This window comes from Balearica regulorum, chromosome 11 (genome assembly GCF_011004875.1).
Source record: "Balearica regulorum gibbericeps isolate bBalReg1 chromosome 11, bBalReg1.pri, whole genome shotgun sequence".
Lineage (NCBI taxonomy): Eukaryota > Metazoa > Chordata > Aves > Gruiformes > Gruidae > Balearica > Balearica regulorum.
Window position 1 is genome coordinate 12,755,346 of NC_046194.1, and position 12,718 is coordinate 12,768,063.

Genomic DNA, 12,718 nt, shown 5'->3' on the forward strand with positions numbered 1-12,718 from the left:
ACTCCTGTAACCATTCATTTTTAATAGTGCCTAATTAAGAGTTCCCCAACGGGTTTTACTTTCGTAAATATTTCAGATGAGCTCCAGTTTCTAGGCAAATCCTCCAGAGGGGAAAAAAACCCCACCAAACAACCAAAAAATTTAAAACCAAACCATAAAACAACCCCCCCCCCCCAAAAAAAAAAAAACCAAACAAAGACAAACCCGAGGCGCACACGTGTAACCCCCCCTTCCCTTCCCTTCGACCGAGAAACCAGCCGGACAGAGAGGCAACAAGTGGCCGGCGGCTCGGAGAACAGCAGATTCAGTAGCACAGGGACGCTTTCCCGGCCCCGGTCCCGCTTTTTTTAAAGAAGAAAATCAATTTGAAAGAACACCACCACGACGCCCGTCCAGACAAAATATACAACGGCGCGGCAGCTGTAGAAACCTGGCCGAAAAGCGATGGCAGCTCCCGGGCTCCTCGGCCGGGCGACGGGACTGCGGCTGCAGCGGGGAGCCCCGAGAAGGAGCCCGCTGCCCCCGCTCCGCTCTACCCGTCGCCGCGGAGAGACAGGCTGCGCGCCCGCCCCCGCACAAACCGCCCGGAGACTGCCGACGTGCCTGATATAAAATTTATTGATCTCTTTTCGTTTGGAAGAAGGAAGCAAACGAGGAGTAGGTACAGGGAGAGGGAAGGAGTATTTCGATGACTTTTTGTTGTTGTTGGAAGAAATCCGGTAAACAAAACTAAAACGTTTCTTCATCTGATATGTCAAAACATGATTCACAGAAAAATTCACAAACCAATTTACATAAGTTTACAGTTTAAGAAAAACCAAGACACACAACTTACTATAAATAAAAGAAATGCGTTTGCGACCCGCACAGCTCTCTCCCACCTCCCGTTTTTTAAAGGAACAAAACCCTAAAGTTAAAGAGTCGTGAAAGCTACAGATTGTAGATAGAAACCAAGCGAGGCTCGGTTAGGTGAGAAGAACAAAACACATAAGAAACAACAACAACGTGAACAACTGAGTTTAAAAACAAAAGCCCGCCAGGTTGGGGTTTTTTTTATGTCATTGCAGCGCTAGAAATCAAACTGGAAGACGCAAGATCTTTTAAAAACTTTTAAGCGAATAAAACATTGCCCAACCTAGCAGAAACCAGGAAAGAAGTTGCCGTGGTTTGAAAACGCCACAGCGGCTTCTAGGAGGCAGGAGTTGTGATCTAATAAAATAACAGCTTGCTCATTTTTTTTCCTTGTACAAAAAAAAAAAAAAAAAAAGACACAACTAACGGATTTCCTTTTTAAAATTTCTCCAAAGTTAGTATTAAGTCTGCTAAGCCGAGCAACGCTGCTGTACGTCCCGGTGCAGTCAGGGAGCGGTGATGGGGTTAGAGATTAAGACGGGGAGCCGTCCGGAGCAGCCAAGTTTATATGTGAGTTAGTGGTACGGTACCATTCACGCCAGTCCCGGCACTCTGGTAGTGCTGGTGGACGCTGTGTAACCTGCTGCCCTGCAGGGCGGAAGGGTCTGTGGCATCCCCCCCCGGGGGCAGGTACATGCTGATCATATCCCGCAGGTCTCCCAGGCAGGCCCTCTGCGAGTGGGAAGTGATGGCAGGAGGCGGCGAGCTGGGCTCGGATTTCACCACCGAGCCCATGGAGCCCAGGCTCATGGCCGTGGAGGGCTGCTGGCCGTAGGCAGCGGGGGACATGCTGTACGTGGACGCAGCGTTCATATAGGTCTGAGCCGTGGACATCATGGGGCTGTACTGCAGGCCCGTCATGTCGTAGCGGTGCATCTGCTGCAGCTGGGGGCTGTTCATGCCCGGGTGCTGGCTGTAGCCCAGCTGGTCTTGCATCAGTGAGTAAGCCCCGTTGGTCCAGCCGTTCATGTGGGCATAAGTGTCAATCCTCTGTCCCACCCCGACGGGGCTACTCACCGCGTTCCCCCCCGCCGGCGCTAGCAGATTGCTGGGCAGCGAGTATTTGTCCTTCTTTAGCAAGGTCTTGGTCTTCCTTCGGGGCCGGTATTTGTAATCCGGATACTCCTTCATGTGCACGGCCCGCAGCCGCTTGGCCTCGTCGATGAAGGGCCGCTTCTCGGCGTCGCTCAACAGCTTCCAGTCGGCCCCCAGGCGCTTGCTAATCTCCGAGTTGTGCATCTTGGGGTTCTCCTGGGCCATCTTCCGCCGCTGGCCACGCGACCACACCATGAAGGCGTTCATGGGGCGCTTCACCCGGTCTTGGTCCGAGCCAGCTCCCGCTCCATTGCTGGCCCCGCCGCCTCCGCCGCTTTTGGCGTTGCTCCCCGGAGCGGAGTTGCCCCCGGCGCTGCCCGGCGTGGGCTGCGGCGTCTTGATCTCAGCCTCCAGCATGCTGTACATGGCCGGAGCCGGCAAGAGGTGCGCCAGGGTGGCGGGCAGGCGGGCACCAGATCGGGGAGAGGAAGTTAAGGAAAAAAAAAAAAAAAGAGAGAGAGAGGGGGGAAAGAACCTGCCTGGGCGGCTGCTGAGGGAGGAGGAAGTTTTTCTGCCTGGCAGGCGGAGGCACCGCTCCCCGAAGTGCTGTTGCGGCGGCGACCGCGCCTGCAGAGCGGTGCGAAGCGCTTCTCGCAGGCAGCGCTAAGCGATGCGCACACCAGTCCCGCGGGTATTTGATTGACGGGCTATAAATGAGCGAGCGGCAGCCAATCAGCGAGTGATTCCCGACAGCCCCGACACCGGTAACTGACCAGCTGGCGGGGGGGGGGGAAGCGAAAAAGTTGGCGTTTCGGGGCTGCTGGTGCTGGGACCATCACTCCTGCGTCCCCGGGCCTTGCACCTACTCCGGCTGTGGGCTGGGGGCCCAAACGGTGGGATGGGGCAGAGCAGAGCCGGGGCCTCGCGGTGTGGTGTGGAGAGGCCGGTGAGGCTCCGGCAGCTGCGGGGGAAGGAGCTGGCCCGGGCGCCGGGCGGGCCGGGCCTGCCCTCCGGGGGCGCAGGAGGAGGGGCGGGGTGCTGTGCTGCACGCCGGAGCCGTGCGCTTGCCGGGCACAAAGAGATTTGGGGCTCCCAGGTGGATGTAGAGCCCGGTGCCAAGCCCGGAGAAGCTGCCTAGAGACGGAGAGAGCCCGCGCTGCACGGACACCCCCGGGAGCGGATGAAGGAGTGTGGGACGGACTAAACTCTCCCACTTCTGAGCCCTCTGGGGGAGAACGCGCACTGCCCTGCCGGGACCGGGCACGGTCGCTGGGCACGCCGTCACAGTGGGAAAGGGGCTGCCCCGCGGCAGCACGCCGGCGCAGCCCGGGGGAGGCGGCGTGCGGATGCGAGCGGGGCCGGGCTGGCTGCCGGCGGGGCGCTCCCGGCTATCCCCACCTACGCCCACCCTTATTGCCACTTAAGTTTTTCCACTCCGCTGCCCCAAAGAGAGGGGAGGGGACGGCGCTTGCGAAACTCCCAAGTATCATGGCAACAGCAAAGTTCACTCCGTGTGAAAGAAAACTTTGGCAGAGGGTGTGTGAATGGAGCGGAGCTCACTGGAGCTGTCAATCACGGGCTTCCCTTTCCGTCCCTCCCATCCTCTTCCATCTTTCTTCCTTCCCTGTTTCCCCAGAGGCACGGACACCCGCTCCTGCTCGGACAGGGCTGGCAGCTCTTTGAAACTACTGCGGGCACAGAGCTACCCAGCCTGCCTCGCCCTACCGCTGCGGGGCCGGGGCGCGCTGCCCTGTCTCTGCTCGTCCTCGTCCTCCCCCTGCGCCCCGCACTAGTTCCGTCTGGGGAAGTTGGACGGTTCTCCCGGCCGGGGCGCGCTGGGCAAACCGAGGCAAACCGAGCCTGGAGCCTGTTCAGAGCCGCGCCGGGAGAGCCCCGGTGCCGGAGGAGGTGGGCTGTACTGCCGTTTCCGCTGGCATAGCTCTGAGCAAACTGCCCCAGGGGCTTGTGGGGCGCAGGGGAGGATCTGGGGGCGTGAGGTGGGGACGTGTCAGGACATCGTGTCCCTACTGGGGGCCCGGCGAAGAGGGATGCTGCAGGCGCAGCTCCCTCGGCTTGGCAGCCGTTGGTGTTGCCCCAAAGAGAAGATCGGGAGGATAACGACGGTAATCGGTACAGGGGGAGAGGACACCTCCAGGCTGGACCCAGAGGTGCAGCCCAAGCTGGTGCCGCCAGCCCCGAGCCTGCCGTGCTGCGGACGCCGGGGAGGGGGCTCCGTGTCGGGCCGGGGACGCTTCAGCAGGGCGGGGGACAGCCCCGCTCTGTGCGGCACTGCGCAGCCCCGCTCAGCGCTTCCCGCAGTCGGAGGAGCCAAACGAGCCGGCTTAAAAACCGCAGTGGTGGTACTCTGGAAACAGCACGTTGTCATCTTGGGATTTTTATTTGAGTGGATCTGACCACTACTGTGATTTAGCAGTTTAAGGTGTCACTCGTTTTGTACATTTTTTTTTTTTTTTTTTGTCAAAATAATCTGTTGAACAAAGTCGAAGAGGAAATAAATCCCACTTGCGACGAGCTATGATGTAGTCAGCATTTTGTCTTTGCTTTTATTTGGCTTGCTGCTGGGGTGTTCTTGGGTGAAGTAAAAATTTTGCAGCCCGAGTTGACAGAGTGACAGCGGAAGGCGTTGTTTCAGGCGGTATCACACTAGGAAGCACACCTCGGGCGCAGTTCGCTTGTAACTTTTGCAACATTCTGGAAAAGCTTCAGACAGCTGTATTTAACCTTAAATCACTCCAAATATTTTGACCGCTCCAGTCCAGGTTTAAGACGTGCTAGGCTGGGCTGGAAAGCGGACTGATGCATATCCTGACAATTCTTTGAAATGACTTTATATAAACGTTTGTTGGAGGGACCGAACACGCTCGCATGCAATGAAAAATGAGGCGATACATGGAATTAGAGGACATGCTGAAAGCCCTGTGAGTGGTGTTTCCTTCGATGTTTAAATAAATATTTACAACTTTAAGTTTCAGAGTCTTACTTTGTCTTTCAATTTGTCTTTGCACAGCCTGAGACTCCAATTATATATTTTTTTCACCAAGGCCATGCTATTTAACACCTTAAGATCCATATTAATTCAAAGCAAGATAACATTTCTCTTGAAACATTGCTAATCTCCTTGTAGGTGAACTGAATAAGTATAGATTTGTGTATTTCCACACTTCACGGATTCCTGTAATGCTCCCACTGCATCGGGGTTTCCATGCCGCACATGTTCGAGGAATAATTAAAAATTTGGCTGATTTTCATTTCCAGAAAGGCTGAGCTGCTCGAACCCCTCTGCCTCGGCTTTAGTGATGGGTGCGCATAGGGAACTCTCAGCAGGATTTCTGGAGCGATTTCAGCACCCGAGAGGGGAGTCAGAAGCCAGCTCCTCTCCCAGGCTCCGGCAGAGTCCCGCGCTCGTCGCGGTGCTTTACCTCGGAGCCGTATTTCCCCGCCCGGCGGGTGAGCCCCCATGTCCGGGCGTGGACCCGCGGGGCCCTGCAGGCGCTGCTCATCGGGGCTTGGAGCTCGCCGGGGCAGCCCGGCCCGGCCGGCGCTACCGCCGCTCGTAGGTCACCAGCAGCACGGCCGGGGCGGCTCCTCCCCCCCGCACACCCCACGGCGACGAGGCGGCACCTGCGGCCGGGTCCTCCCTGGAGAGAGCGGAGCTGCGGCTGTGGAAGGGCCCAGTGGTGCGGCGCGAGAGGGCGTGAAGCAAAGCACAGGGCAGGGAAGGGAGGCGCGGAGCTGCCTCCAGTGCTGGCACCCAAAATCAAATGTAAGCGGGGCTGGAGGGAGGAGAAGTAGTTCCTTCTCCCTCCCCTGATCTAAAAACTACAGATCGCTGGTGAGGTGGGATAGCGGGGAGGAGGAAGCGAGGCAAGCCCCGCTATACAAACTGCTGCTTCCTAAAGTTTCCTGCAGAGCGCTTTAAAAGGTTCGATCCCCCCGCCGCCTTGGCAGCGACAAGGGAATTCAAACCTCCACCTGCTCCTCGGTCCTGCGTGTCCCAGGAAAGCGAATGGAACCTGCGGAGCTGCTGTAAAGTAGGAAGGGGGGGGGGGGGGGGGGGGAGCCAGGAGACGACCCAGCCAGCGCAATAAACGGAGCGGGGAGGACGGGGGGGAGCCTCGCGCCTGGAGCCATTTTCTTAAATTCGCTCCCCGGCAGCGGCCGGGATTAGGGAAGAAGCTGTCTGGGGCTAGAGAGCACCAAGTTTCTGGTAGGAGTCGGGGAACACTTGAGGTCGTGTAAATACAGTTGTCAAAAGGCAGAGAAGCCCCCCCCCCCTTTTTTTTTTCCCTCCTTTTTTTCCCCGTTCCCTTCCCTTTATGGTGACAAAGGAGCGTGAGGCGAAATCAGGAGTTTACAGCACAATCCAACTTGAACGCGAAAGAAACCCCATGGTTGAAAAGGCACATTTGAAAAGGACCGTCTGCTTCTTACGCAATCAGCGCTTAATAAGCAACAGCCATTAATATATGTTAATTGCAGCTCCAGCAGAGCTTGGGGGAATTTTGGAACTGCGTCAGGGAGGATCGCTGGCTTTTTAAGAATAACGCTATGCACCAAACCGGCCCCGTTTAATCCTATTATTAAAACATCCGCTCTGGTCCCCAGCCTAACTCCCGACCGTGATTAGCGAGGACTTGTCCTCGAAACTTCCCCAGACAAGGGAGCTGAGCACCCCTTTCGTTTGGACCCTGCTGACCCTCGTTAGGATGATTCTCTGAAAATGCCCAGGCTTTCAGCGATGCTTAAGATAAAAGTTCACGTGCTTTTCTGTTTTATCCCTGTTTTAGGCTCGAATCCACGTCTTCCCCCAGAAATTTCCAGTGTGGTAACGTGTCTGCTAAATGGATCGTTTCAGGCCGGTTCTGCAGCCCAAGGTCGTTAGGAGACTTTATTCCCCATCTAACAGTGTCACGTCACAAAAACCAGCTCGGGATTGCCTGCAAGGCTGCCTGCCTCGCCACGGAGCTGACATGGCTGGACCGACCTTCCAGCCCAGCCAGAGGGAGAGCAAATCATTAGTTCCGATAAACGAGCTACAACTCCGTCCTCTGACTTCCCCAGTACCTCGCCGCATGGATATCGATGCTGCACTACAGATTACGGTTGTCCCTGCTGCTCACGTATACGGGAAAGCAAGGGATACTTTTGATGACATTAAAAGTAGCAACATTTAAGAACAAAAATATTAAGTGCGTGGGTAAAACCCGGGCAGCGTCGTTTAGATGCAGATCGATTCCTATAAACTGAGCCTCCCAGTGCATTCAGGAGGCAGCGGCGAATGTTGTTTTTAATCACGCCCCCCCCACCTCCCCCAAACTGAACTTTTATTTGGCTTCTGACAACAATAGCGAGCTGCAAACAGACCTCTCGGCGCGCCTGCTGAATAGACCCTTTTCAAGCCCGGATTGTTTCCACCGCCACAAAAAATAACCAGTAGCTCCGTTTCTTAATTGGGTTGTTCCTGGCCCTAGTTCATTCAGGTGTTCCCGAGGAATTTGTTTATTAGCCTTTGACAAACATCTCCTCCTGGCAATCGCCTCATGGGGTTGGCTTCAGCTGGAGCGGAGGGATGCGGGGGGGGCGGGCAGGGGGCACTGCTAATAAGGACTCTCTCCATCTCCAAGTTACCAATTAAGAGAGTTGTAGAGGGGACCACTAACACAGGACAACTCGCCAGGGCTCGCTGTGGAGTCCTGAGGAAACGATAGACTTAGCTCGTGTTTTCACGCGAAAACACCGACGTAAAAACGAGCACGAAAAGTGATGCTGAAGAGACCACCGCTGCCCCTGCACCGGCTGCAACAGGGCAGTCTGTGCAGAGCCTAGCAGGAATCTCTTTTCCAAGAGACGAGACAGTAATCGGAACTTTCTGCAACTGCCCTCCGCTGTTACAGTACCAACTGTACAGTACCCCCGAAAGAGTTATCAAGCGCTGGAACAGGCTGCCCAGGGAAGTGGTTGAGTCACCATCCCTGGAGGTATTTAAAAGACGTGATTTAGTGGTGGACTTGGCAGTGTTAGGTTTATGGTTGGATTCGATGAGGGTCTTTTCCGACTTGAATGATTCTATGATGCTATCATTCTAACGTCTCAGCTCCCGCACGGCTCTGCGCCGCAGAGGACACTGCGCCGGGCAGTTCCGAGGGCCCTTCTTTCTTGTCTCCCTTGCGCTGCTCCCCCCCCCCGCCCCGGGAGGCGAGCGCTTCCAAGAAGAGCAGCCCTGCGTGCTCGGTGGCCCCGCTGTCCCTTCCTGCCGCCCTGGCCCGGGGACGCAGCCCTGCGCGGCACGGCATTGTGTTGGAATGAGCACCCACGCCGAAGCGTGGCGCAGGGACACGCGTGGGGCGGGGGCGCGAGCAGCCCTGCCCACGGCGTGCTCCTGCTGGGGAGCCCCGGCTACCGCGGGGGCAGCGGGGCTCCCGAAAAGAGAAGTCCTTCCCTCTGTGTCCCGGGCTGCTCGCCTCAAGCCGCCCGCAGCACGAGGGGCCTTCCCGGCCGGGAACCCGCCTGTCCCCACCGGTTACTTGTTGCGGTGCTTTAATGACTCTCCCTGGCGCTGGTGACAACTGCAGTACTCCTTCTTCAGAAAAAAACCAAACCCAGTCATCTCTGTTTTGCCCATTTAAAACTTCGTGAATCTTTCCTACAATGTTTTCTATACAGATCCAGTAACCCACCTTATTTGCTGGTAATGATTGCTCGGCTCCTTTTTATGAGTTAGATTAGAAATCAGACATTAATTGTAAAACTCTAACTTGTTAATTAGCTGCAAATAAACTATTCATTAGTGGCAAATTAAAATCAAAACACACCTTATTCCTACTCTCTGACACACAATTTTGAAGGCCCCTATTGTTTCAAACTACAGTCTGTATCACTGGCACAGCAAATTGAGATCCTGAAAGGTTTCTCTTCAGGATAAATAATTAAAATATATTCTACTTTAATTGACATTATAGAGAACACAAATGAGGTTTTCCTTTTAGAAAGAAATAGCAGTTTCTAAATAAAGCTTTGAAGGCTGCAGAATGGAGGTTTCAACCAAATGAATAGTCATTACTACCTTTTCAGTGATGTGGGCCTTTTGATCAGAAAAGAAATTAGCTCTAAAGGACAGACAATAGGAAGCCTGCCCTGCAATAGGAAGAAAATTAGATGGCTAAGGCTCTTAACAACACCTATTTCTATAAACCATGGAGCTTCTTGCTTTTCAATTACAGCTGTTCATTTCATATAAGGAAAGTGGAAAAACACGGGGAATATAAACTCTGTTGCACCAAAGAAAACCAAGATAGGGCGGACAGGCAGTCTTCTCATTTCACTTTGTTTTTATTATAATCAGTTAACTAATACTATATGCTTTATAATACCAAGAGTATCTGGTATAGCGTTCTCTAGGTCAATCAAGCAATGAAGATATTCAGTAAAGGAACTAGTAAAACAAGAAAAACTTTAAGTTAGGTAGTTGGATGTTTCCATTACACATCAAATAATATATTTTGCACATGCATTTTCTTCTGGTGTGCATTTTTCAGAGACAACACAAGACTGAAGAACTTGAGGAAAACAAAATGCTGAATAACACTCTACTGTCTTTTGGTTATAGTAAAAAACCAATTCCAGTTCTTCTGAATTTAATGTTCTTTCATTATACTCAGGACTGAGAGATTATTTCAGATATGTTCTCCCCATATTACTTTTAACTCATACATCTCAGTTATTTTAGAAATCATATTCTTACTTCTAAAACTTAACTTCTTGTGTAATAACTTCAAAATATGGATTCTCTTTCAAATTATTTCGTTTGGACTTTTTTTTTAACATTGTTATTTCTCCTGAATATAAAACTAATATAAGCTTTCTCGTGAATCTGAGATATGATCATAAAAGTACACCCTTCTTCCTCCACCATTTCTCCCTAGCCGTACTTTTATGATTATGTGTAACAGGTAGATGATAATTTGTTATTAGCCATGCAATACCCTGCAATCGAAACAATCTTTCAGTGATGATTTGAACATGTAACAGTCACAAAGCTTTATTGTAAACAAGTCCTGTTCTTGTATTGCCTCAGTTGGACTATAGAGATCTCTTTAACAAATAACATAAAGTCATAGAGATTACCCCTCTTTATTTTTTTAATTCATCCTATTTATCTATTTATTTATCTATCTTTCATTCTTTCTCCTTTCTCTCTCCCTTTTCCTTTTCCTTTTCTTTTTCCTTTCTCTTTATTTTTCTATTTCTCTCTCCTTATTGAACTATTTGTTTAGAAATAAGTCTACATGGCTAATTCAAATGATCAAATGATCAAAAATATATAAACTGTTTTTGCTGACATAAGGTGTCTTATAATTATCCTTTTCACCCTCAAACAAGTAAGTTTTCAATAAAAAATTCTTTCCTTGTTCAGAAAACTAAATCACATTTGTCTTCTACCTAGAAGTGATTTTAATATGAAATACAAATGACAGCTTTTTATTCAGTGTCTATATCCCACTTCACTCCTGCTTTGGCTTTGTGATATATAGGAATAAACAATAAGAAATAGTTTAATCTGTTAGGAATGACCTCCTAACTCAAAAATCAGAGTCACTAATGTCAGTATATGAAGTAATTTCCCTGCTTGGGAGTAGTTTGAAGATTATGATTAATGTAAGTCTCTGCCTCACTTTTTACTGGGACAAAACTTCCATTTGTTTTGTAAGAAAGTTCTTAATTAAAATTTCATTTTATTTTAAATTAATTTGTCTGAGAAAAGTTACCCATACTAGCTAGCGGGAAAAACTTCCCTCCATGCAAATAGGCATCTCAAGTGTCATTGAGACTTCTGCAATTCACAATAGAAAACCTACATAAAGATTTGCATCAGTGAGGAGGTGAAGAACTTGGGAAAACCCACTACTGGTCCTGCAATTCTCAGTCCAGACCTCACAGCAGTGTTTTACTTCTGGTAGTATCTTCAGTAAACAAGTGGAGGGTAAAGAATTGTCTGCAGGAGAACAAGTGAATCGAAACCAACCTTGACTCTCAAAATCTGGAAATCTCACCTAAAATTGTTAAAGTATCAGAGCAGTGAGATTTTGGAGCAATGTTCTACTAAGAATAGAGAAGTAGGGAACATAAAGAGCTTTGAAAACTAGAATGAACAGTTTGTAAGTGGGGCTATGTTGGAGGGGTTGGACATGATCCCATCTAAAAGACATTAATACAAGCTCAGTGTTAGGAAGGAGAGGTTTCAATTCCTTTAGGCCTCCCATAACCACAATAGAGAAGACATGTCTGTCCATGACAGCAATTCACTAGACCAGAAGATCCTTTCTGCTCTTTTTTTTCTCTAAGATATATTGATAAATGAGGGCAATATGTTCCTCACAGCCTTTTGTAAAGCAAATGTATGCATATACATGTACAGCAGGTATAAAATAACAGAAATGGAACTCACTGAAGAATCCGTTATTTTATGGCCTGTTTTCAAGACACAAACACATTTCTGACCTGAACAAGAGTCACAAATAACTACACCATTTAAATTAATATTCAGCACTCATCCTTTATTTCTAAAATAGCTCAAATCAATTACCTGATATTGAAGGTATCTCCCAAGAACTGCTCAATTCCCAGTCCTGCTGAACAGTGCAAAGACTCATGACTATCCACCATCAGAATTCTCTATTACTGCTTATTTGTAGATGCAATGACTGCCTGGGGCTATGAACAATGGAGCATGTGCTCAAGGTTCCTATTATCTATATTAGTGGTCAAGCTCTTCATGGACTCTGTAGATAACACCTCTTCTCCTAGTAGGGCAAGTACAGTTGGCACTTGCAGAGGAAGAGCTTATGCAATGATACAGAAGTTAAGGACTTGTGAAATAGGTATTTCAAGGCCATTTTTGAAACAGGTGGACCAGTCACACAATGTGCATCTAAAGGGACACGGTGGACCTTGCTGCTGGTGCATCCATCGAATTTCTCATCCGAAGAATCTGATCAAAACCCAATTCTCCTTGGTTTAGAGGCCCTTTTGATTCCACTAGATTCCCTTCTCTGAACCTATCAGGAACACGTGCAGGGTAATAACTGGGAGATGGTGCTTCTTGCTCCATGGGACAGCAATGAGGTACAGCAGTGTAAGGTGTTTCCAGGTGGATTAGACATTTAGTCTGAATGTGGGTGAGGGTCACAGAAACCTAATCACATTAGAAACAAGGGAAAAAACCACCGCACACAACCTTATTCTGGCAGAAGAAAACAAAAGGCTACTCAGTGAGTGTAGCATAGAGGGGAAGAGGGGATTTGGTATGCAGTCCTGAGGCTACTACCTGAAGAACTCTGTTAGGAAGTGAGGAAGAGGATGGGGTGTGATGCAGGAGAAGCTAAGGGGGGAAAGGCTTCAAAAAGTACCATTTAGTGACAGAGAAGGGAAGGCAGGTGGGAGACCATGCAGTCTGTAGAGCAGTTTGTCTTCTGTTGCATGGTTGGTTTCCCTTTTGCTGTATTTTCTTGTTGTCAGCTGCCACTGTCTTCTTGGCCCACCCCATTCACAGTTTTGCAAAATAGCCCATCAATATAAGGTTCAGTTTCTTTTTGAAAAGGATTCCATGATTCCTTGGAAAATAGCATAATCTCACAAAACTGTCATACTCGATTTTGACTTTGATTTAACTTGATTTGAAGACTTCACAAACAAGGCATATCTAAAAGATGTCCAGTAAAGAGTTAGTATTAGCATTCAGAAGTATATTGTA

The 12,718-nt window shown here is 49.9% G+C and overlaps 1 protein-coding gene across 1 annotated transcript; it reads right to left on the reverse strand.

The window, feature by feature from the left end:
- Positions 1-607: 607 nt before the first annotated feature.
- Positions 608-2,678, reverse strand: LOC104631770 (transcription factor SOX-3). Its single transcript, XM_010309444.2, has one exon. It carries the CDS (start codon positions 2,371-2,373, stop codon positions 1,417-1,419), a length of 957 nt encoding a protein of 318 aa, XP_010307746.2. The 5' UTR covers positions 2,374-2,678; the 3' UTR covers positions 608-1,416.
- Positions 2,679-12,718: the final 10,040 nt, after the last annotated feature.